Source organism: Anomalospiza imberbis, chromosome 4 (assembly GCF_031753505.1).
Source record: "Anomalospiza imberbis isolate Cuckoo-Finch-1a 21T00152 chromosome 4, ASM3175350v1, whole genome shotgun sequence".
Taxonomy (NCBI): Eukaryota; Metazoa; Chordata; class Aves; order Passeriformes; family Viduidae; genus Anomalospiza; species Anomalospiza imberbis.
Window position 1 is genome coordinate 72,560,503 of NC_089684.1, and position 22,583 is coordinate 72,583,085.

Below are 22,583 nucleotides of genomic sequence, written 5' to 3' on the forward strand. Positions count from 1 at the left end.
CGGCGGCTGCTCCTTCCCCTTGCCAGGGCTCGGCAGCCCCGGGCTGGCCGCGGGCACCAGCGGCTCCTGGCGCTGGCAGCTGCAGCCCTGGAGCTGCCCTGCCCTGCCCAGCGCTGCCTCACTGGCCTGGGCATTCCCTCCTTGGGAGCGTTCCCTCCTCAGGACCCTTCCCTCCTCCAGACCATTCCCTCCCCGGGAGTGTTCCCTCCTCAGGACCCTTCCCTCCTCCACACCATTCCCTCCTCAGGAGCCTTCCCTCCCTGGGAGTGTTCCCTCCTCAGGACCCTTCCCTCCTCCAGACCATTCCCTCCCCAGGAGTGTTCCCTCCTCAGGACCCTTCCCTCCTCCACACCATTCCCTCCTCAGGAGCCTTCCCTCCCTGGGAGCTTTTCTCCGTGGGAGTGTTCCCTCCTCAGGACGCTTCCCTCCTCCAGACCATTCCCTCCCCCAGGCTGGAGGCAGCGCAGGGAGGGCTTTGGGGCCTATTTATACTGGTTTGTGTTTTGTTCTGCTGGGCAGTTTGAAGCCAGGCTCCAGCACAATAAAACGAGTTTGTCTCAGTGGCAGATTGGGCTTGTCCTCTGTTCTCTACTTCGTTCTGCACCAGGGTTAAAAATGAGCCTTTCAGGCTGGTTTTTGGCCCGTTTCAAAGCAGGTGCTGTGCTGCAGAGCAGGGCAGACTCCAGGCACTTGGCAGGAGTGCTCCTAGGATGGAGCACCTCTGTGTGTGCTTGAAACTCTTCGATATTGCTCAGTGACATTTTAATTGGCTTCTGCTCAATGGGGCATTTTCATTTTCCATTTTGCTTCATGGAAGAAGGTTCAGGGCAGCAGCTGTGTGGCAGCTCCAAGGGGCTCCAAGGATGGATCCAGGCATTTGGGGGGACTCAGAGAGGAAAATGGTGCTGGGAGAACATGGGGAGACTTGGGTCTGGTGGGTTACAAGTGAGGAGGAGGAGGACAGTGAAAGAAATACAGAATCACGGGATGGTTTGGGTTAGAAGGGACCATAAAGGTCAGCCAGGGACACCTTCCACTGTCCCGGGGGGCTCCAAGCCCCATCCAGCCTGGCCTTGGACACTTCAGGAACCCAGGGGCAGGCACAGCTTCTCTGGGACCCCTGTGCCAGGGCCTCCCCCCTCAGTGCTCCCCCCATGCTGCCCCCCTTGGTCCCTGTATCCCCCTTTGTCGCCATGCCCCATGATGCCAGACCAGTGGAGCCCAGGGACCTGCAGAGGGAGTCAGGAGGACACTTCCAGTAGGCCCCAAGCGGCAGCTGGTCTCACTGGTGTGGGTCCAGTGCGACCCCCGGGAGAGTGAAAACCCAGCTCGATCTCCAGAGTCTTTATTCAACACCGAATCATAAAATAGCTCTTTACACGCTTCGCTGGGGCTCGTTCCTCTGTAATTCTTTAAATACACATTGTTTACACTTGCCAAAGTTTCAAAGCAACAACATCAAAGTGCGTCTACAGGTGAGAGTTCCGACCAAAGTGCTAAACCCGCGGGCTGCTGGCCGGAGCCGGTTCTGCTGCCCCGAGCCCCGGCTCCGGCCCTGCCCCATCCCTGCGCTGCCCCCAGAACTGCTCCGGCAGCTCTCGCACCAGGGCCCGGTTTAGCGTCAAGGGACCACGGGGTGGGGGCAGAAGGGGACGTTTGGTTCTCCAGACACTGGCACATCGCTGCGGAAAGACTAAAATAGACCTAAATTTATAGAGAGGTAAAAAAATAACTTGGGAGGCCACGGGAACCTCTGGGGAGGGGAGGTCGCTGTACACCGCTGCCGTCCAGGGCTGTAGGGAATGATTCCAGTTCCTGATTTATATATCTCTATTCTCTGCACTGATTATCTCCTCTGATTATCTCAAAGCAACTGTGCATTACCTCTTGCATCCCAAAAACTGCCCCACACCATTGCACCCACTTGTCCCCGGCCCCAACCTGCCTCGTTCCCCTCCACGGGGCTCAATCCCGAGGCTGCATTAGAAAATTCCTTTTTTGTTTCCTTGCTTTTGGGCAGTTTTCCCTCCTCGCTGCAGCAGCAGCTTTTCCTCAGTGCTCTCCCACCCTCCCCAGGGATTACTTTGCCTCCCGCTCATGGGAAAGGTCCGTCACCACCTCACAACACCCTGCAATGCTTCAATCACAACAAACCACCTCTGCTTCCCAAAATCTCCCTGCTCCCTGGGATCTTTTCCCTTTTGAAGCACTTTCTCATTTGGCACCAATTCCCAAATGCTTTTGCTCCACCCCAACCTGCTGTTTCTCACCCCAAAATGAGGCTGAAGCAATGCTCCAGCTCTTGGGCTGGGACCTCCCCTAAAAGCTGAAGGAAAACATCTGTTAACCACTTTAGGAGCCATTGCCAACACTTCTCCTGGGTTTGTTTTTGGTCTGTTTTCCCTAAATCCAGGCTCTTTTGGGGGATCCAGACAAGCCCCTGCCATGGCCATGCCCTTGGTGGCAGCAGGGACCAGGACACATGGCAAGAAGAGGGACAAAGAGGTTTAAAATCCTCGTGGGGCAGAGCCAGCCGGGGGGTCCCTTTTCCCTCAGTCCCTGACACCCTGGAGCCCCAAGGCAGAGGGATAAGGCAGGAGGAGGCCCCTGATCCCCACAGCTCCTGGGGCTTGGAGTGATGGGAACGAGTGAAATCCAGCAGGAGGGAGACACAGAACCAGGATTTGGGATGGCTTTGGTCCCCGAGCTGCCTTTGGTGATGTTCCTCTTGAGATCCCTGACCAGCGCCCAAACTCACGTGAAGGGGAATGCTGGCAACGTCAGCCACGGGGGAACTTTGGGAAAACGCCTTAGCAGAGGAATAAATCTCCCCTGAACTGGCCCTGCAGGAGCCAGGCTCGGAACCACCGTCCATCCAGCCCTGCCAGCTCTGGCCATCGCCGTGACCCCAACCCTGTCCCCGGATCCGTGGACTTTACTGGGATTGTCATCGCAGAGCCCCTCTGGCACTTCTCAGGGGCTGAGCTGAACGCGCTGCGTGGTCTGAAGGCTTTCCCAGGACATTCGGCATTTCTGGGCGTTCCCATCACTTCCAGAGGAAATGGGGCTGAGGCTCCGTGTGCCAGGGGTGAATCCAGGGCCAGGGGATGGACCCTGGCGGAGCTCCCGTGGGAATGGGCCTTGGGGGGCCGCACTCCTGCGGGACGGGGCACAGAAAGCAGCAGGGGCAGGATCCGTCTGACATTTCAGAGCCCTTAATGAGCTCGTTAACAAGCTGGGCAATTAGGAGCCTCCAGGAGGGTCCTCCTTCCCACCACTCCTGTCCCTGTGCCAGCCGCCTCCATCCCCAGCCGAGGAGGAGGATGAGGAAGGGATCCATTCAAGCCCAAGCCAAACAGGGAGAAACCCCCACTTTCCATCTTCTAATCCTCGAACCCGCTCAAGGTCTTGTGTCATCAGAGGATTTTTGGAAAAAGGTGGCTTTGCTGAGCTGGGTTTTTCGGGAATGCCCCAAGGAGAGGTGGCAGTTTGATCTGGTCTTGGGGATGCACCAAAGCACCGAGTCCAGGTGAGGGTCCTGCCGTGACTTCCACAGCCCCGGGGCCAGCGGAGGGGTGGGGATGTCACAGAGTCCCCACACACGCAGCCACTGCCCCCGCTGGCACAGAAGGCTTCTCTGAGAGTCCTCGCACCTCCCCTCTTTCCATCACCTCATCCTGACCTTCCCCACGGCCCGAGGAGCCGGGAGAGGCTCCAGGCACCGGCAAACCCGGAGCAGCCTCCTCCAGGCTTGGGCCACCACTCTGGGCCACGAGAGTCTTTAAGCATAGAGTGTATAAACATGCTGAGTATATAATTTTCCTTTAAAATCTTTTTTTTTTTTTCCTTCTTCTCTTTATAGAAATAAATACGTACTTTGTTTTGTTTTTGTTTCTAAGGGAATTCCACAAGTCCCGGCACTGAGGTGGTGCCATCTCCACTGGGCCACGCTCCTGCATGGGGCCGGATGGTCCCCGGGGCTGGTGGCTCTGCTGGGTGGTTTTTTGCTGGTCGGGGCATCCCTTGCTCCTCTTGCCCCTGGATTAGGAGTGTCCCAGGCTCCCCGGGGTGGAGGTAAACCCACGGTGGGCATGGCAGGGAGCTGGTCCCGCTGCCGGGAGCTCATCCGTGGGACGTGGGGGTGCAGGAGTTTCTCGCAGGCTTTTTCAGGCTCCCACATTTTGTGCATTCAGGGACAGCCTTCTCCTGGAAAGCTGCATGGGAGGGGGAGCAGGGCTGCTTCCCACAGGGGCCATGGCCACAAAACCCTGGCCCGGTTTCGGAGCAGGCAGCGCAGGTGGGATGAAGGGTGGCTGAAGGGTCTCGAGGTGGGGTTGGAAATGTGGGAGCTGCCTCCAGAGCCACACCAGCCTCGGCCATTTGGGGGTGATTTTCCTCGCTCTGGGGATCCCCACGGGCTGTGTGGCAGCCCCAGCTGGGGTCGGCAGCTCTTGTGCCGTAGGTGAGGGACGTGGTGCTGGATCTGCAGCCCGGTCCCTCCCGAGGGCCGCTCCACGTGAGCCCATCGCTCCAGGAGGGCTGGGGAGTGGACGGGCTCTGCGAGGTGTCCCCTCACAGCCATGCTGGCCAGCAGGCACCAAAACCTCCGGCGCTGGCCCAGAGAAGAGGGAAAAGCCCCAAATCCACTTTTCCAGTCGCTTCCTCTCCGCTCAGCCCCGTGGGGCTGGGGCTGTGGGTAAGGCTGGGGTGTCCCCACTGCTGGCAGTGCTCTGATGGGTGTCCCCAGTCCCAGGGGCACCTCCTGGTACCTTCTCCCCAGGGTGGAGGATGGAGATGCTTGACCCTGCTGGATGTTTTCCAAAGCCTTTTCCCATGGAAAAAGGATATTTTGGGGATGATGATGTCCTTGCAGGCAGAGGACACTCAGAAGAAAAATCATATTTAGAAAATGGTGGCTGTAGATAAGGGTCAGCCAGGGCTGTTGGTTGGTGCTTTTCCCAGGATAATTTCAGGATAATCTGGCCAGGGCTTCTCCTTCAGGCTGCTTGGGAAGGCAAACGTGGGTGTCCCGTGACAGTCTCTCTCTCCACATGGGACAACTGACCCCGGATGGAGTCTGGGTGTGGATGGTGGGGACAGGAGCGTGACCCGTTTCCTGGTGGATGAGGATTTTGGAGATGGTTTATTGCCTTGGCAGGAGGGTTTTGGTGGAGAGGAAGTGAGGCTGGAGACCTCTGGAAGAGCGCCCATCTCTCCTGGTGTCCTCTGGCTCCCAGCGCCCCCGGGGTGCAGCTCTGCTCCTGGGCTTGTGCTGTGGTGGCTGCTGGTTTCTGGGAGCGTTTCCCCGGGTTTGGCTGCCCCTCTGTCAAATCCCAAATGAAAAGGAGCGGAAACCCTGCGGGAATGCCGGGGGAGAACAGCCCCTCCCCACCCCGCGGACAGGCCGGGGCTGCGGGGGCCGAGCCCAGCCAAGAGCCCCCGGGCCGGGCCGGGCCATGCTCCGGCGCTCAGAGACCCCCAGACAGAGTTCTGCGGAACAGCCTCCCCCAAACACGTGTCCTTGGCCTTCAAAGCCGTCTTCCCTCCTGGGAAAGAGCCCTGGCTCGTGGGGCAGCCAAAAATGGTCCTTCAGTAGCACCTTCTCGCCCGCGAGCGGCCCCGGGACAGCCCCGGCCGCCGGTCCCGAAGGCTTGCGAGAGTTTGGGGTTCCTGGTGCTGAGCCGGGGTCCCCGCCCCGGCCCCGGCCTGCGTTTGGTCTCGGGGGCCTCGGGCTCCGCCGGGCAGAGCGGGGAATGTGCTCCGGGGTCCCTGGAGGGCTAACAGCCTCCTTCCACCTTGATGTGTAAGATCTTGGAGAAGCCGGGTCTTTTCCTCAGGGCCTGGAAGAGGAGCAGACGGCGGGGTTGGGGGGAGCCAGCAGGGCCACTGCTCCGTGGGGAGAGGGGGAAAGGGGGAGCCCCCCAAATCCTGCCAGGGTGAGGGAGGGAAAGGGGGAACACCCCAAATCCTGCCAGGGTGAGGGAGGGAAAGGGGGAACGCCCCAAATCCTGCCAGGGTGAGGGAGGGAAAGGGGGAGCCCCCCAAATCCTGCCAGGGTGAGGGAGGGAAAGGGGGAACGCCCCAAATCCTGCCAGGGTGAGGGAGGGAAAGGGGGAACGCCCCAAATCCTGCCAGGGTGAGGGAGGGAAAGGGGGAACGCCCCAAATCCTGCCAGGGTGAGGGAGGGAAAGGGGGAACGCCCCAAATCCTGCCAGGGTGAGGGAGGGAAAGGGGGAACGCCCCAAATCCTGCCAGGGTGAGGGAGGGAAAGGGGGAGCCCCCCAAATCCTGCCAGGGTGAGGGAGGGAAAGGGGGAATGCCCCAAATCCTGCCAGGGTGAGAAAGGAAAAGGGGGAATGCCCCAAATCCTGCCAGGGTGAGAGAGGGAAAGGGGGAATGCCCCAAATCCTGCCAGGGTGAGGGAGGGAAAGGGGGAATGCCCCAAATCCTGCCATGGGAAGGATGCAGGGTGAGGGAAGCACAGGGAATGGGAAACACAAAGAACTCCTCAAACCCCTGCCTTGGGAAGGACACAGGGGAAGGGAGGGAGAGGGGGGAACACCTCAAATCCCTGCCTTGGGATGAGGAAGGGAGAAGGGAATCTCTGCCCCTGGAAGGACACAGGGCAAGGGAAGGATGGTGGGATATCTCCAATCCCTGCCTCAGGGAAGACACGGGGTGAGGATGGAGAGGGGGAACATCCTCCCCAGTCCCTGCCTTGGGAAGGAAAGAGGCAAGGGAGGGAGAGGGGGAGCATTTCTGATCCCTGCCACGGCAAGGACACAGGGCTGGTGACACTCGTGTGAGCTGGGACTGGGGTCCTTTACCTGGAGTTTGTTCACCATTTCTTCAAACATCTTCCTGGCCTCGGGGCTGTGGGGCTCCTTGAAGTAGTCTACAATCCCCACCTGCACCACGATGGACTTCAGGTTGCGGCACACACCTGGGGGCACAGACACCACCTGGATCGCCTCACCTGGGGACGGGAGCCTCCCCACGGCCAGCCGGGACCCCAGATCCCACCCTGTGCTCCTCAAGGCCACCTGGGTGTGGGGACTCCTCACCCTGAGGATGGAGGAGGCCTGGCCAGGGTCTCTGCGGGGAGGACCACGGGCTGTGGGATGGTGTCCTCCTGCTCCCTTGGGGACCCTGCCTCTGCCATCCACAGGGGTGGGCTCCCAGCAGGTCCAGCCACGGTCACCCAAGCTGTGGCCACCAGGACAGGCCCCCCTGAGGCTGTGGACCACCCACCCCGGCCACTGACTTCAGCCAGCGGCGTGACCCAGGCTCAGGTGTGTCACAGCCACAGAGGCCTGGGTTACCCCGGGGACCATGGAGGGAGCGTCTCCGACCTTCCCGTGGCCCAAGGCAAGATCAGCTCTCCTCGGCCCGTCCCTGGTGGGGGAACCTGGATCCCCTCTTCCCCAACAGAGCTCCCAGCACCTCCCAGTGCCAGCAGCTCCCGTGGGTGGGGCTGGGAGGCTGCCGTGCTCCGTGGATCTGGCTGCCAGGTCCTGGCACCGCTACTCACTGTTGAAGTGCAGCAGGGCTTTGGGGGTCACCGGGGTGGACGTCAGCACCAGCATCTCCAGCCCCTTGAGGCCCTCCCGGCACACCTCGGCAGCCACCTCCTGGTTGATCTCGGCCACGTGGTCCAGCTCCAGCACCTGCAGCCTCATGCAGTTCCGGGCTGCGGGGACACGGCCGTCAGCACCACGGGGAAGGGACCAGGGCAGCCCAGGGGACGGGGGCTGGGACGGATGGGTGGCACAAGGGGGGCAGGGAGCACCTATGGAGCTTGGGATGGGTGGGCTTCTCCACGGAGACCCCAGGGAGCATCTCCCTGCCCTCTCCTTGTCCCATCAGAGGAGGAGGGAGTGGTGCCCGGGGAGGGCTGGAGTCCCCACCCCTGCAGGTGTCCAGGGAATGCCTGGAGGTGGCACTCAGTGGCCCCAGGCTGGTGACACAGGGGGATTGGGCACATGGTGGACTTGGCAATCCCAGAGACCTTTTCCATGCCCAGTGACCCGTTCTGTCACCCGCGATCCTGAGTGCTGGGCTGGGGACACGGTGGGCACTGGGCACAGGGTGGGTTGGTGGTCCCAGAGATCCTTCCCAAGCCCAGGGACCCGTTCTGTGACCCGTGGTCCCGGGTGCTGGGCTGGGGACACGGTGGGCACTGGGCACAGGGTGGGTTGGTGGCCCCAGAGATCCTTCCCAAGCCCAGTGACCCATGATCCCGAGTGCTGGGCTGGGGACACGGTGGGCACTGGGCACAGGGTGGGTGGGTGGCCCCAGAGACCCTTCCCAAGCCCAGAGAGCCGCAGTGTGAGCCGAGCAGTGCCTACCTAGGGAGGCCAGGCCCTGCACGCCGCAGCCGGCCCCTCCGACGCCCAGTGCCCGCAGGTGGGGCCAGCAGCGCCCGATCATCTGCAGGCAGCGGTTGCTGAAGCGCGTCGGCTGCTGGCTGGGGACACGAGGGGCAACAGCTGGGGGGGCACGGCCGCTCAGCCCCCCCAGGCACCCCTGGGACGGGGTGCACTGGGAGCTCTCCCACCCCACCAGCCCGGGCGTCACCCTGGGGTGTCCCCGCATGGGCACCACCCCAGGCTGTGCTGCCACTGGGACAGGGCAGCTCCGTGTGCCCAGCACCCCAAACCTTGCCCAGAGCAGCTGGGGCTGCCCCTGGATCCCTGGCAGTGTCCCAGGCCAGGCTGGACACTGGGGCTGGAGCAGCCTCGGACAGTGGGAGGTGTCCCTGCCATGGCAGGGGTGGCACTGGACAGTGTTGAAGGTTTCTTCCAACCCAAATCATTCCAGCCTTGGAGACCCAAATCAGGCCCTGAACTCTGTTGTTTGCAGGGAGCAAAGCAGCAGCAGGGCCTGGGCCTCTCAGGTGGAGAAGCCACGTGGCACGTGCTGCTCCCCCAGGGCAGACAGGAGCCGCCAGGCCGTGACACAGGGGGTGACATCCCCTGGGGGTGACATCCCCTGCGGGTGACATCCCCTGGGGGTGACAAGGCCATGAACAACGCCCAGGAGACTGTCCTGAGGCACAGAGCTGAGTGTCCTGCTCAGCTCCTGAGCACCCAAGCACTGTGGGGTGGAGATGAGACTCCACCAGCACATCCCCAGAATGCTTTCCCAAAATGAGAGCAGCTGCTGTGGCCCCCCTAACCAGGGACACCCTTTCAACCACATCCAGGCCCTCCAGGGCGGCTGCTGCTGAGCAATGAGAGCTCACACAGGCCTTTGATGTTCAGTGCCACCTCCCAGACCCACTGCAGATCCCTTTCATCTCCTTGTGAGCAGCCTCCCTGGAACATTCCTGGCTCAGCACGGAGGTGCAGACACCCAGCAGCTCCCAGTTTGCACAAGGAGGGATGGGCTGAGCTCCCGTCCCAGGGCTGGGCTCCAGAACTGCTGCCCATCCCACCGAGGTCCCCCACAGCAAATCAGGTTCTGGCACCCCATTCCGTTCCAGCTCAGTGGTGCCCCTCACACTCAGCGTGGCCTCCTCGTGACCCAGTTCCACCCCGGCAGTGTTCCAGGCCAGGCTGGACAGGGCTGGAGCAGCCTGGGACAGTGGGACATGTCCCTGCCACGGCAGGGGTGGCACTGGAGGGGATGTAGGGTCCCTTCCCGCCCAGCCCATTCTGTGGTTCCAGGCCTTACCAGGGATGCAGAGGTGCGACCTGCAGGGAGATGATGTCCCTGCAGCCTGCTCCGAGGGCCCAGATCACTTCGTGGCCCACAGGGTCCGTGGAGCTCCTGCAACAACACAGGGGACACGTGATGGCCCCGGCAGCAGCGGTGCCACCCCTGGGCTGGCTCTGCATCCCCCCAGGAGCTCCCTGGAGCACCCAGAGCTATCGGTCTGGCCATGGTTTACAGCCCGGGACTGCCCCTGGAGCAGGCAGGGCCCTGTGCTCCGGGCTGGAGGCATTCCCATCTGGAATGGTGCCTGTGGATGGGCACGGCAGCAGGGGCAGCAGCTGGGGCTGGGGGCAAAGAGGGGCAGGAGGGATGAAGGTTCTGGAAGGTTTTGGGGGTGAAGAGGGGCAGGAGGGATGAAGGTTCTGGAAGGGGCTGGAGGTGAAGAGGGGCAGGAAGGATGAAGGTTCTGGAAGGTTTTGGGGGTGAAGAGGGGCAGGAGGGATGAAGGTTCTGGAAGGTTCTGGAGGTGAAGAGGGGCAGGAGGGATAAAGGTTCTGGAAGGGGCTGGAGGTGAAGAGGGGCAGGAAGGATGAAGGTTCTGGAAGGTTCTGGGGGCGAAGAGGGGCAGGAGGGATGAAGGTTCTGGAAGGTTCTGGGGGTGAAGAGGGGCAGGAGGGATGAAGGTTCTGGAAGGTTCTGGAGGTGAAGAGGGGCAGGAGGGATGAAGGTTCTGGAAGGTTCTGGGGGTGAAGAGGGGCAGGAGGGATGAAGGTTCTGGAAGGTTCTGGGGGTGAAGAGGGGCAGGAGGGGTGAAGGAGAGGTTGAACGTGGAAGGGGCTGGAGGTGCATCTTCCACATGCCAAGGTGACAAGTGACTGGCTGAGACTGCCAGGCCGTGTGTCCCTGCAGGGGACAGAACCTGTCCCCATCCCTGCAGGTCACACTGGCTTGGTGTCCCTTGCCACCTGCCTGGCCAGGATGGGGACAGTGCCGGGGGGGAGGGACACCCCAGCCAGGGGCAGGGGCTGCATGGTGGCCTCTCCCTGCTCTGTGGCTGTGCCACTGTGGCTGTAGGTGGCTCTTGGCCAGATGTCCCTGCAGGGCTTTGCCGTGGCTCCTCCTTGGTGTCTTTGGAGGTACCAGGAAGGGCTCTGGGACACTGCGGGACCCGGGCAGGGACTGGGGCAGGTGTGGGTTTGTCGTGAGCTGGGGTGGAGCCCAGCTCCGAGGAGAGGTGCCAGAGAGCATCACCCTGATGCCACCAGCCCAAACAGTCCCCAGGCTGTGCCACCCCACCAGGAGCCTTCCAGGGACAGAGGCCACGCTTCCCAAGTCTAAATGTCCCACTTGAGAACTTCAGGCAAGCCTAAAAGTAAGGCTGGGTGTTATCTCGAGTGCCTCACACATGTGTGCTGGGGCAGGGTGCCAAGAGCAGCAGGTTAATCAGAGCGTGAGCCACAGGCACAGCTCAGGACGTGCCAGGAGTGCTCGGGCTCGCTCTGCTGCCCTTGGAACAGCCAAAGGAGCAGCCTTGGAGTTCAACCTGGCAGCTCTGCGCTGTCTCCTGTCTCGTGGTGTGGGTCAGAGCCGGCTCTGAGCTCCCGGGGGTCACACCAGGGGAGTGGCTGGATGTGCTTTCCCACCTGGAGGATTCCCTGTCCTGGCTGGATGAGGACCAGGTGGAACAGACACCAAGGCTGAGGTGGTTGTCTGCAGGTGCAGCAGAGCAAGGATCATCCTCCTGGAGGGTGGAGGGAAGGCCAATGCTGTCTCCACAGGTAGCCAAAACTAAAGAGTGGCCAGTGATGCCCTCCAGGACCTGTGACCTCCTCCAGGATCATCATGAGTCTTGTGTCCTTGACCTCAGGCAAGGTGTCCAAGCTGAATCTTAGCTCTCCCTTGGCAGAGCTGTTCCTCCCTCCCAGGAGAGAGCGACCCCCAGCCTCTTCTCTCCACTAGGATCATTCAGCGGGGGTGACAGCCAGGTGGGACCTCGCTGGGCACCTCCACCTCGCCCTTCTCTACCACAAAGTGGTGCCTCCTTGCCAAGACCCCGGTCATGCCTCCAGCCGGGATGAGATCAGCAACGGGATGATGGGAGTGGAGCTGGAAGTGAATCACCTGCATGGGAACAACCTGGCAGGGATGGGAGCTGCAGGGACAGCTGGCCCTGGGGACACCGGGGCTGCCGCTGGGGCGAGGCCGTGGCCGGGCAGGTCCTTTGCACGCGGGCGGGTGGGCTGCGCTCCGCCAGGGAACGGGGGCGGTCTCGGCACAGCCCGCGGGTGCTCCCAGCCGCGTCCCCGTGCTGTGGCGGCGCTGGTGGCCGTCCTTACCGGTAGGTGACGGCCTGCAGGGCCCGGCAGTAGCAGCTGGCCAGCCAGAGCGAGCGGTCGGTCAGCACGTTGGGGCAGTGCGAGATGCGCAGGATCAGCAGGTTGCTGCCCGTCGCCTTCAGCAGGGACTCCAGCCCCGCTTCCAGGCAGCCCCTGCCAGGAGGGAGCCAGGGTCAGGCACAGGAGCCCATGCTCACCCTCCCTGTGGCCAGCCCACCAGGGTGACACGTCCCACGGGCACCCGTGGCTCCAGGACACCCAAATCCCACAGCGGGGGCCAGCGTGCCCTGGAGTTCATCGTGGAAACGGGTGTTGGGGCTCAGGGAGCTGCAGCAGCAGCTCCGTCTGTGGGAGGGGGACACGGGGACAGAGGGACACGGGGACTCACCGTGTGCTCTTCATGTAATCCTCCTTGCTCTCCTTCTTGCCCCGCTGGCGCGGCTTCAGGTTTTGGAGGGTGAGGGAATGCATCTGGGTGCACCACTGGGACAGCATGGCCAGGAACTGGGGCACAGGGGTGGCACTCACCGGAAGGGACACCCCAGCACGTCCCAGACCACCCACCCCCGTGCACACACGTGGCAGAAATGTGTGGAGATGCACATACTAGGCCACAGCAGAGCATGTGCCACAAATTAATGGGCGTGACCACAGAATCATGGGCGTGACCACAAAAGCACATGGAAACCTGTGCCTGCGTGACCTCTTCTCCTCCAGAATTCACCTGTGCACCTCCAGCAGCGGAGCAAGTGCCCACCTGTGTCCCCCATGACCGTAATGGCACAACCATCCCGGCCACCAGGGAGATGCTCACCCAGCTTTGCCCTTCTGGAAGAAAGGCCGCGTCCCAGGCGGTGCCACCCCCTCCCCAGTACCTTGGAGGAGACCCTGGCGTTCTCCAGCAGCACCCGTGTCCACACGGCCGGGTGTCGGGCCACGAACTTCCAGTCCTTGCACACCTCGGCTGCGCGCAGCAGGGTCTTGGTGTCCAGGTAGGTGAAGATGCAGAAGAGAGCCGCCCGCATCTTGAGGATCTCGGGGCTGATGACCTCGCTGGAGTGGCCCGGGCTGCCCCGCTCCAGCCGGCACACCTTGCCCCCGGCCCCCTCGGGCCTGGCCGTGGGACACCCAGCGTCGGTGGCCACTGGCGCGCGGGGAGAGCAGCGGGTAAGGGAAGCTGCATCCCCGTGCCACAGCTTCCAACTGCCCCACCCTCCGCCTCCCGGCCCGGAGAACCCGCGGTGCCCTCACCCGTCAGGCGGCAGCTGCCGGGGGGTCGGGACGCGGCGGATCCCGGCGCCTCCGGCTCCCAGCCCTCGGCCTCCGACTCGGTGGTGCGGGAGCCCACGTCGGACACGTCGCCCTCCTCGCCCTCGGTGCTGTTGCGGTAGGGCCGGCGGTGCCAGTTCTGGATGGCCTGGCGGCGCAGCCCCGAGCCCCGCGCGTCCCGCGCCGCGTACGGGTGTCCCTCGGCCGTGTCGTCCGTGGGACACGGCTCCGCGCTGTCGCTGTCGTAGCAGCCCGAGCTCTGCGACACGGCCTTGGCCCGGCTCGAGGCCCTGGGGACGGGGATGTCCCGGCTCAGGGCTCGCATCCCCTTCCCGTCATCCCGGTAAAATCCCAGAGAGGCGGCAGGGCCGGGCACTCACCCGGTGCTGGAGGAGGAGCGCTGGTTGGACACGCCGTAGGGACCGTGCACGGCTACCCCCGGCCCCGGGTGCCGCTCTCTCTGCAGGGACAGGGGACAAGAGGAGCCAACGTGGCACGACCCAGCGTGTGCACGGTGCGGCCCAGGGAGAGCACCCCGCTACCCCACCGGCGCCAGCTGCGTTTTGGGGGGACGCCCTCACCCAGCGGGATGCAGAGCAGCACCTCCAGCATCACCCAGCGCCACGGGAGCACCGCCCCACGGAGAAACAACTTCTCTTTGGGACCCCCACCCAGGATTCCCCATTCCGTTGGGAAGGAGATGAGGACCCTGCACCGCCCCGCTCGGCCCTGCAGAGAGCCGGGTCGCGCTCCTGAAGCCGGGGCTGCATTAGGGAAGCCCCAGGCGCATTCCCGAAGCAGAGGGTGAATTCCCGAAGAAGAGGGTGAATCCCCGAAGCCCCGGGCACATTCCTGAAGCCCCGGGTGAATTCCCGAAGCAGAGGGTGAATCCCCGAAGCCCCGGGCGCACTCCCGAAGCAGAGGGTGAATCCCCGAAGCCCCGGGCGCACTCCCGAAGCAGAGGGTGAATTCTCGAAGCAGAGGGTGAATTCCCGAAGCCCCGGGCGCACTCCCGAAGCAGAGGGTGAATTCTCGAAGCAGAGGGTGAATTCCCGAAGCAGAGGGTGAATTCTCGCAGCCCCGGGCGCACTCCCGAAGCAGAGGGTGAATTCCCGAAGCAGAGGGTGAATTCCCGAAGCCCCGGGTGAATTCCCGCAGCCCCGGGCGCATTCCCGCAGCCCCGGGCGCACTCCCGCAGCCCCGGGCGCACTCCCGAAGCCGTGCCGTGCCTGTGCCCGCAGAGGTACCGCTCTGGCGATGGCCTTGGTGGCCGGGGTGCCGCAGCGTCCCAGGCTGCCGTTGGGGGTGGTGCCGCAGCTGCTGCTGATGATCTGGAGCTGCTTCTCGGCGCGGTCGGCGCGGTCCAGCAGCTCCTCGATGAAGTGCTGCAGCCGCACCTTGGCGTTGGCCTCGCGCGCCGCCGTCTCCTTCAGGAACTGGTCGATCTGCAGCACCTCCCTGGCACAGGGACCCGCGGTGACACCCCAGGGCTGCCTACCCGTCCCCTCCAGCCCTGTGTCCGGCTGGGACACGCCCGAGCACACCTGGATTGTTCCAGCCTCAGCCTGGTCTGGGTCTGTGCCAGCCCAGGTGGCCCCAGGGATGGGTTCGGGCAGGACAGGGATGAAGGGATGCTCCCAGCGTGCAGGGGGGTGTTGCCACCTTGTTTTAGGGGTGAGGTGACATCGCCAGCACCTCATCCATCACTGCCAGGACTGGAGTCAGGCTCCTGAGCACGATGGAGCAGAGGGGAGAGGATGATGATGGTGTGACAGCGTGAGGGAGGAGGATGGCAGTGACATCCTTAAGCCCTGCTCAGCCCGATGGTTGCAGGGCCCCGGCTCCCTCATTAACACATTAATTAGCAGGTGCGCCAGAGCTCTGAGGCTGCAGCAGGGCTGTTTCCCCCAAAATGTGTGACAGTAGCTCTGTGACCTGAGCTGACCCCAGCCCAGCACAAACACCCGCTGTCCTCATCCGCTCCCCAAAAACCAGGGAAGCACACACGGACACCGGCACAGACACACCGGTGAGGCCACACGGCCCAAACACACGTGGCCACCACACCCCTGCACACCAACCTGCTCCAGGAACACCCAGGTGTGCACCAGGTACACACACACACACAGAGCATGGCACACACACACGGACAGGCACACATGGACAGGCACACACACACACAGAGCCCTGTCCTGCACACCTGGGTGCCCCACACGGCCCCAGGACAGCACAAACCCAGCACTCAGCATGGCACACACACACACAGAGCCCTGTCCTGCACACCTGGGTGCCCCACACGGCCCCAGGACAGCACAAACCCAGCACTCAGCATGGCACACACACACACAGAGCCCTGTCCTGCACACCTGGGTGCCCCACACGGCCCCAGGACAGCACAAACCCAGCACTCAGCATGGCACACACACACACACACAGAGCCCTGTCCTGCACACCTGGGTGCCCCACACGGCCCCAGGACAGCACAAACCCAGCACTCAGCATGGCACACACACACACACACAGAGCCCTGTCCTGCACACCTGGGTGCCCCACACGGCCCCAGGAGAGCACAACACTCAGCATGGCACACACACAGAGCGTGGCATGTGGCACACACACAGAGCATTGGCACAACCAGCATGCACGGACAGGCAGCATCAGGAGGGTGGGCAGGCCCTGGCACAGGGTGCCCAGAGCAGCTGTGGCTGCCCCTGGATCCCTGGCGGTGCCCAAGGTCAGGTTGGACACTGGGCTGGAGCAGCCTGGGACAGTGGGAGGTGTCCCTGCCATGGCAGGGGTGGCACTGGAGGGGCTTTAAGGTCCCTTCCCACCCAAACCATTCCACAGCCCCACGAGCATCCACGTGAACACACCCCAGGCACAGGCAGAGCTGCTCACACCTGCACTGCTGGTGGTGCACACACACCCACAGAGCTGCACACACCTGCCCTCAGCATCCAGGAACCCCTGGAGAGGCACAAACCCAGCTTTGCACGCCTGTCTGGGGCACACCTGACCCCGGACACTGGACCAGGCACACCCAGACACACCAAGCTGACCAGAGAAACACAACCACACACACCTGACCTCAGAGCCCTGGCTGTGCACACCTGGACACCAAACCTGACCGTGCACACTGACCTCGGACACCTGGACACAATGATCTGCTCAGAAGCACGAAGGAAAAGGAGGGGGCAGCTCTTAGTGACATAATTCCCACTGCTGGCTATCAATTACCAATTAATCACCAATTAATTATCAGTTAATTTCTCCCCCACCTGCTGCTTGCAGGCAGAGCCTGGGAGCTCTGGGGATGCTCTGGGAAGGATCCTAGAAGGGGCCCCAGGGGATTTGGAAGGCAAATGTGGAGCTGGGCAGCAGCTGTAAGGTGATGCTGATGGTTATCACCTGCCTCCCTCTCATTCCCATAGACTGGGTGGAAAAACACTCCTGGCAGAGGAAACAGAGCCCAGGAGCCAAAGGTCTCCCAGGAGGACATGGTGTCATGGTGTCTTGGAGCTGGCAGGGCTGGGAAATGTCCCCACAATGTTTTCAGGGAAGGCTTTGCTGATTAAAATGATTTCTGATGACTTCCTCACGTCCAGGAGAAAACCTTCTCCCACCACCAGCGCTTCCCATGCTCTTCCTGCAACCTCACAAGGGATTTTGTCCCTTGGGGTGGAGGAGTCTGGGGACTGATGGGGATGGTTGAGGGGTGGGAGGGTTTCTCTAAGGAATGGGAGGTCCAGGAGGCAGTTTTGGGGCATAAACCCAGGGTTTTAGGTGGTAACATTGCCCAGGTTCCACCAAGAGACATTTGACCCTCTATTTACCCTGCCGAGCTGTCTCCAGGCCCTGCTCCAGACTCATCCATGCTGGTGTCCTTAATTCCCTCACCACACATCCCCAAGCTGTCCCTGAACAACACCCACGAGGCAGCCCCCAAACCCCTCATTGCCTGTCCCACAAACGTGCCCCCACACCTGGGGGTGTCCTTATTTAGCCCCAGGGTCACCCTGCTCCTCACCCAGGCCATCCCCCATCCTGGGAGCCCAGTTTCTGAGCCAGGTCATTATTTTGGAGTCAAAGTCATTCACAAACGTGCAGAGGATGATGGGAATCAAAGCGATTCCTTCAGAAATCCCAGCGGTGCTCCCAGCCCAGCACAGCCATGCCTGTCCCCCACAAACTCCTCACAGACTCGAGCCCCTCCAGATTTGCTCAAACTCCTTAGCAGCGAGGTCTGGTTTGCTTGGACAGCACCAATGGGCAGAATGACCCAGCGCTGGACTGGAGGGAAGCTCAGGAGCAGCCTTGGGGTGGGCAGGGGGTGCTGAGTGGGGAATATGGGGTGGAAATGAGGATGGCAGTGCCACATGCTTAACAGCAAATGGAGGTGGCACTGCTCGGGCTGCCCCACCCTCCCTCTGGGAGAAAAACCTGGAATTTAGCACAGCCACGGCAGGGGGTGGCAACGAGGTGGGATTTGAGGTTCCTTCAACCCCAACCAGTCTGTGGCTCGGTGATCCCCAGCCCGGCCATGTCCTGGGAGCACTGGTGGCCCACCTGGGACATGGTCTGTCTCGCCATGACCCAGCCATGGAGGGGCCCAGGTCTGTGTGGACACTGAGTGGGTGGGGAAGATGCAGAACCTGATAAGGGAGGATGCTGATGGCCATCACCAAGGGGCTGTGCCTGAGCCCTGGCCCTGAGGGCTTGGTGGTCTTGGGCTCCTCTGGACTCATGGAATTGTTTGGATTGGAAGAGACCCCAAAGCTCTTCTCATTCCATCCCCTACCATGGGCAGGGACAACTTCCACTATTCCCCACTGCTCCAAACCCTGTCCAACCTGGCCTTGAACCCCTCCAGGGATGGATCAGCCACAGGTTCTCCAGGACTCACTGCCAGGCACCCCTTTCCTCCCACCCCACAGCTGGGACAGGGACAAAGGACTCACTGCTGCTTCCGGGTGAGCTCCTGCTCCTTCTGCACCAGGTCCTGCTTGAGGGACGCCAGCATCTCCACGCTGACGTCCACCTGGCGGGACAGCTCCGACGCCCGGTCCTCCAGCTCCTGCTTCTCCCGGCTCAGCCGCAGGCTCTCCTGCTTGGCCTTCTCCAGCTCCGAGCTCTTGCGGTCCAGCTCCACCTGGAGCCGGCCCACCTGCGAGGCGATCTTCTGCTCCACCTCCTCCGTCAGCTTCTCCAGCCTCTTGTCCACCTCCAGCTTCTCGAAGGCGCGGATCTTGAGGCGGGCCAGGCCCTCCTCGTAGGCCGAGTCCATGGCGGCCGGCGGGACGGGCGCAGGCGCCACGGCCTTGCCCCGGGTGAAGATCTCGGTCAGCGGGATCTCGATCTCGTGGACATAGCGGGGCGAGGGCGACGAGGACGGGGCCGGCTCCAGCTCGTCGGCGGGGACCAGGTCGCAGGAGAAGCGCTGGTCCTTGCCCTGGAAGGAGGTGCTCTCAAAGTAGTCCCTGCGGGCGGCCGGGGTCAGCAGAGCCCCGTCGGCGGCCAGCGGGAACACGGCGGCGTCGCAGATGCTGTTGGTCTTGGAGAGCACGTAGAGGGTCTCATAGGTGTGGTTGTACTCCAGGTGCGCGCGCAGCGAGGACAGGCTGCGGAAGCGCTTGTGCTCGCCGCAGCGCGGGCACCGGTAGGGCAGGTCCAGCGAGGCCATCCCTCAGCTCTGCTCCCCGGCGCGGGGCGCGCGCGGGGCCCCGCTCATGGCGCGGCGCCGAGGCTCCGGGGACGCGCGGGGCTGGCCGGGGAGCCCCCGGCAGAGGGGTGGCGGCTCCACTGGGACATGGCGTGGGGACGGCCCGGGATGGAACGGGGGGGATCCGGCAGTCCTGGGGGGGCGTCAGCATCGAGCGGCGCCGGGCGCTGGAAGAGATGGGGGTCAGCGATATGGGGGTTGGGGGGTCCCCAAAAATCTCTCCTTGGTCCTTCTTCTGGGTGCCCTCTGTGCCTCCTTCCCACCCTCCCGTGTTCTTCCCACCCTCGTGCATCCCTTGGAAGGGCACATGGTGCTAAAGAGGGTGCAGAGCCCTGGGAATGTGCAGAGCCCTGGGAAGCTCCAGAGCCAATGGGAAGTTCCCCAACCCTCGTGAAGACCCACAGCTTTTGGGAAGCTCCACAGCTTTTGGAAAGCTGCACAGCCCTTGGGAAGTTCCACAGCTCCTGGATTCGATGATCTCAGAGGGCTTTTCCAACCTGAATGATCCCATGGTTCTACGAACCCTTGGGAAGATCCGTAACGGCTGGGAAGACCTCCCACCCCTTGGGAAGGTTCACAGCCATCTGGGGAAGCACAGCCACCAGGAAGGTGCACATCCCATGGGAATCTCCCCCCCTCCACCCTGAGCTTGTCACAGGAGGTGGCAGGGGTGACCCTTTTGCTCTCTTGCAGCATCAGGGGTCCCCAAGGGCCGGGACCATCCCCGTGCCCGACACCAGGAGCAGGTGCTGGGATCTCCCTCCAAGAGAAGGCCAAGCCACTCCTGCTGGATCAGCCCATGAATCCTGGAAAGGGATTCATCCCAAGAGTGCTCATTCATCCCTGGGCTGTCCAGTGCAGGGGACACGGTGGCCTCTCCTGCCTGGGTGGACGAGGGCCCCTGTGGGACCTGATTCATTCCCCACTCACTAAATCCTCCACAGCATCACTGGGGGAAACCCCACCCTTGTGAAATGGGATAAACCAGTGAAAACCCACCCTGGGAGGCTGCCGAGGTCCCCTCCAGCCTCGAGGGCTCAAACACACCTCAGGGCACAATACTTTCATTTTTCATTCATTTGTCATTCAAACTTGAAAACGGCCATGCTTTTACTGAGGGCACCCATGTGTGGGAGTGTCCCCTGCTCATCCCTCTGCAATATCCCACAAAGGGCTCTTCCCACCACCCTAAAAGCCCTCAGAGCCCTCCTGCATCCCATAACCACCACTTGGTGAGCCCTGAACTGCCACGGAACCTCCATCCATCCCTGCTGGTCCCCAGGGCAGCATCCCTGGTGGCTCAGCATCCCCTCAGAGGGACAACCAGGCCACGAGGCTGGGAAACCATTTTTTAAGGGAAAAATCAGCAACGGCAAGAAATCCACGCCAGAAATAAACCCAGGATGAGCCGGGAGGGTTTGTGACCCGCTTGGCTGCATTTTGGGGTCGTTACCAAGCACACCCTCCCACACCAACCCCACCTGGGCGACCGCCGGCTCGGCCTGGCCGGAACCCGAACCGCGGCAAGCACAAAGCACGTCCGGCAACTTCGGCCGCTGCCGGGGGGATGAGAAAGCGCTTTTCCAGCGCAGGGATGGGGAATCGTGCCGTGGTGCCTCAGGCCTGGATCCCTGCCCACGACTCCCGAGGTGCCCGAGCAGCCTCAGCCCGAATTTCCCAGCCGAAATCCAAGGCAGGATCTGGCCCAGGTGGATCAGGAAGCACACGGAGCCCGCTCCTTGTCCTGGGCAGGTCCTACCTCGGCCGCAAACCTCTCCTCACTCCCATCTCCACGGCAACAAGCAGGATTTGAGGGAATGGTTCGTGGAGCCATTACTACGCTAATAAAACCCACAGGCATCCGGAGCCGGGAAACACTGCCGACCGCCGGGATTGCAGCATCCCCGGGCTGCTCCAGCGCCGCCACCTGCGATCCATCATGGAGCCTTCCTTCGCATTGTCTAACGTTCTTCTGCCCACCCACCCACCAAAAAACACCAGCGGCAGGCAGCTCCCCTGCTTGGCTGGAGAGGGAGGGGGGATGGAGAGGAGAGCTGGTGGGGGCTGCTGCGGGGTGCAGGGTGATGCCGGATGGGGGGTGATGCCGGGGTGCAGGGTGATGTCGGGATGGAGGGTGATGCCAGGGTGCAGGGTGATGCCGGATGGGGGGTGATGCCGGGGTGGAGGGTGATGCCGGGGTGCAGGGTGATGCCGGGGTGGAGGGTGATGCCGGGGTGCAGGGTGATGCCAGGGTGCAGGGTGATGCCGGGGTGTAGGCTGATGCCGGGATGGGGGGTGATGCCAGGGTGGAGGGTGATGCCGGGATGGAGGGTGATGCCAGGGTGCAGGGTGATGCCGGGGTGCAGGCTGATGCCAGGGTGGAGGGTGATGCCAGGGTGGAGGGTGATGCCAGGGTGGAGGGTGATGCCAGGGTGGAGGGTGATGCCGGGATGGGGGGTGATGCCGGGATGGAGGGTGATGCCAGGGTGGAGGGTGATGCCGGGGTGTAGGCTGATGCCCGCCTCGCTGGTCCCATCCTTCCCCGGCGCTCCAGCGGGGTGGGAGCACCGTGGTGGGCGATGACGGCTGGGGCCGAGGCATAGAGGGCTCGGGGGAGGTGGGCATGAAAATCCGGATGAATTTTTTGCCCCCCAGCCCCTGGAGCAGGGAGCGGCGGGTCCGTCCTCACATCCTGGCAGCGGCTTTGTCCCCGCTGCGTCCCCCCGCTCCCGGGGGCCCTGGGTGAGGAGCATCCTGGGGACAAGCGGCCGCCTCCCAGGGCACCATCCGCGCTCTATCCCATCCCCTGCCGCCCCATACCTGCTTCGGGCTGCCGACCTCCCGCGCTGGGCTCCTCCGGCGAGGGCAGCATCTCTCCCGCTCGCCCGCGGGCCACCCCCGAGCCGGGGGGTGCGGAGGGGGACGGAGCCCGCACAGCCGCTCCGCCGCACAAAGGAGGCGGCTGCCGAGCGGCTCAGGGCTGTGCCGGGGCGGGGGGATGTGGGGCACGGGGGATGCGGGCACAGGGATGCGGGGCACGAGGGATGCAGCCCGCGGGAAGCACCCGGCTCCCCGCGGCCAGCACCTCCATGCCAGGCAGGCCCTGGGGAAGGAGGGAGGGAGGGAGGGAGGGAGGGTGGTGGCTGCGGGGTGGGGGGAGGAGGAGGAGGAGGCGGGGGAGGAGGAAGGAAGGAGGCCGAGGCTGAAGGCCCCGGCGGGGTGTGAGGGTGGCGGTTCTGGGCACCCTGGGGATGGCGGTCCCCGGGGCGCTGGGGCTCAGCGCGGGCTCAGCATGGCGAGCGAGGGAGGGATGCAGGGATGGAGGAGGGCGGAGGGCGAGCGCCGGCAGCCGCCTCCTCCCCTGCAGCCGGAGCCGGGGCTGCCTCGCCGCCGGTTCTTCCCGCACAGCTCCCTCTGCCTGTCTCCCCACGAACACGGCTGCCATGGCAGCCCCCGGGCCCAGACCCCCTTGTCCCCACCGCCCCTGGCAGCTCCTGGCCGGGATCCCCCGGAGAATCCTCCCCGGGGATTGTAGTGCTGGGCGTGTGCCCAGCCTGGGCACCTGCGCTGCTTCTGCCCCGTCCCGGGCTGGACACACAGGT

At 63.2% G+C, this 22,583-nt stretch overlaps 1 protein-coding gene and 1 long non-coding RNA gene across 2 annotated transcripts; one reads left to right on the forward strand and one right to left on the reverse strand.

The window, feature by feature from the left end:
• The first annotated feature begins 2 nt into the window (after nt 1–2).
• LOC137473300 (uncharacterized) lies at nt 3–566 on the forward strand. Its single transcript, XR_010998682.1, has 2 exons — nt 3–198; nt 435–566. It is a non-coding gene; the product is annotated as an uncharacterized lncRNA (long non-coding RNA).
• A 5,160-nt stretch (nt 567–5,726) lies between these two features.
• Nucleotides 5,727–22,105, reverse strand: FBXO41 (F-box protein 41). The gene is made up of 13 exons (XM_068189170.1): nt 21,802–22,105; nt 18,221–19,148; nt 14,492–14,720; nt 13,643–13,722; nt 13,245–13,552; nt 12,869–13,137; nt 12,382–12,497; nt 11,994–12,146; nt 9,676–9,771; nt 8,349–8,467; nt 7,532–7,690; nt 6,828–6,943; nt 5,727–5,840 (listed from the first exon to the last, which is right to left on the reverse strand). The coding sequence occupies exons 2-13, from the start codon at nt 18,940–18,942 to the stop codon at nt 5,778–5,780; spliced, it is 2,430 nt and encodes an 809-aa protein (XP_068045271.1). The 5' UTR covers nt 18,943–19,148; nt 21,802–22,105; the 3' UTR covers nt 5,727–5,777.
• Between the last annotated feature and the right edge of the window lie 478 nt (nt 22,106–22,583).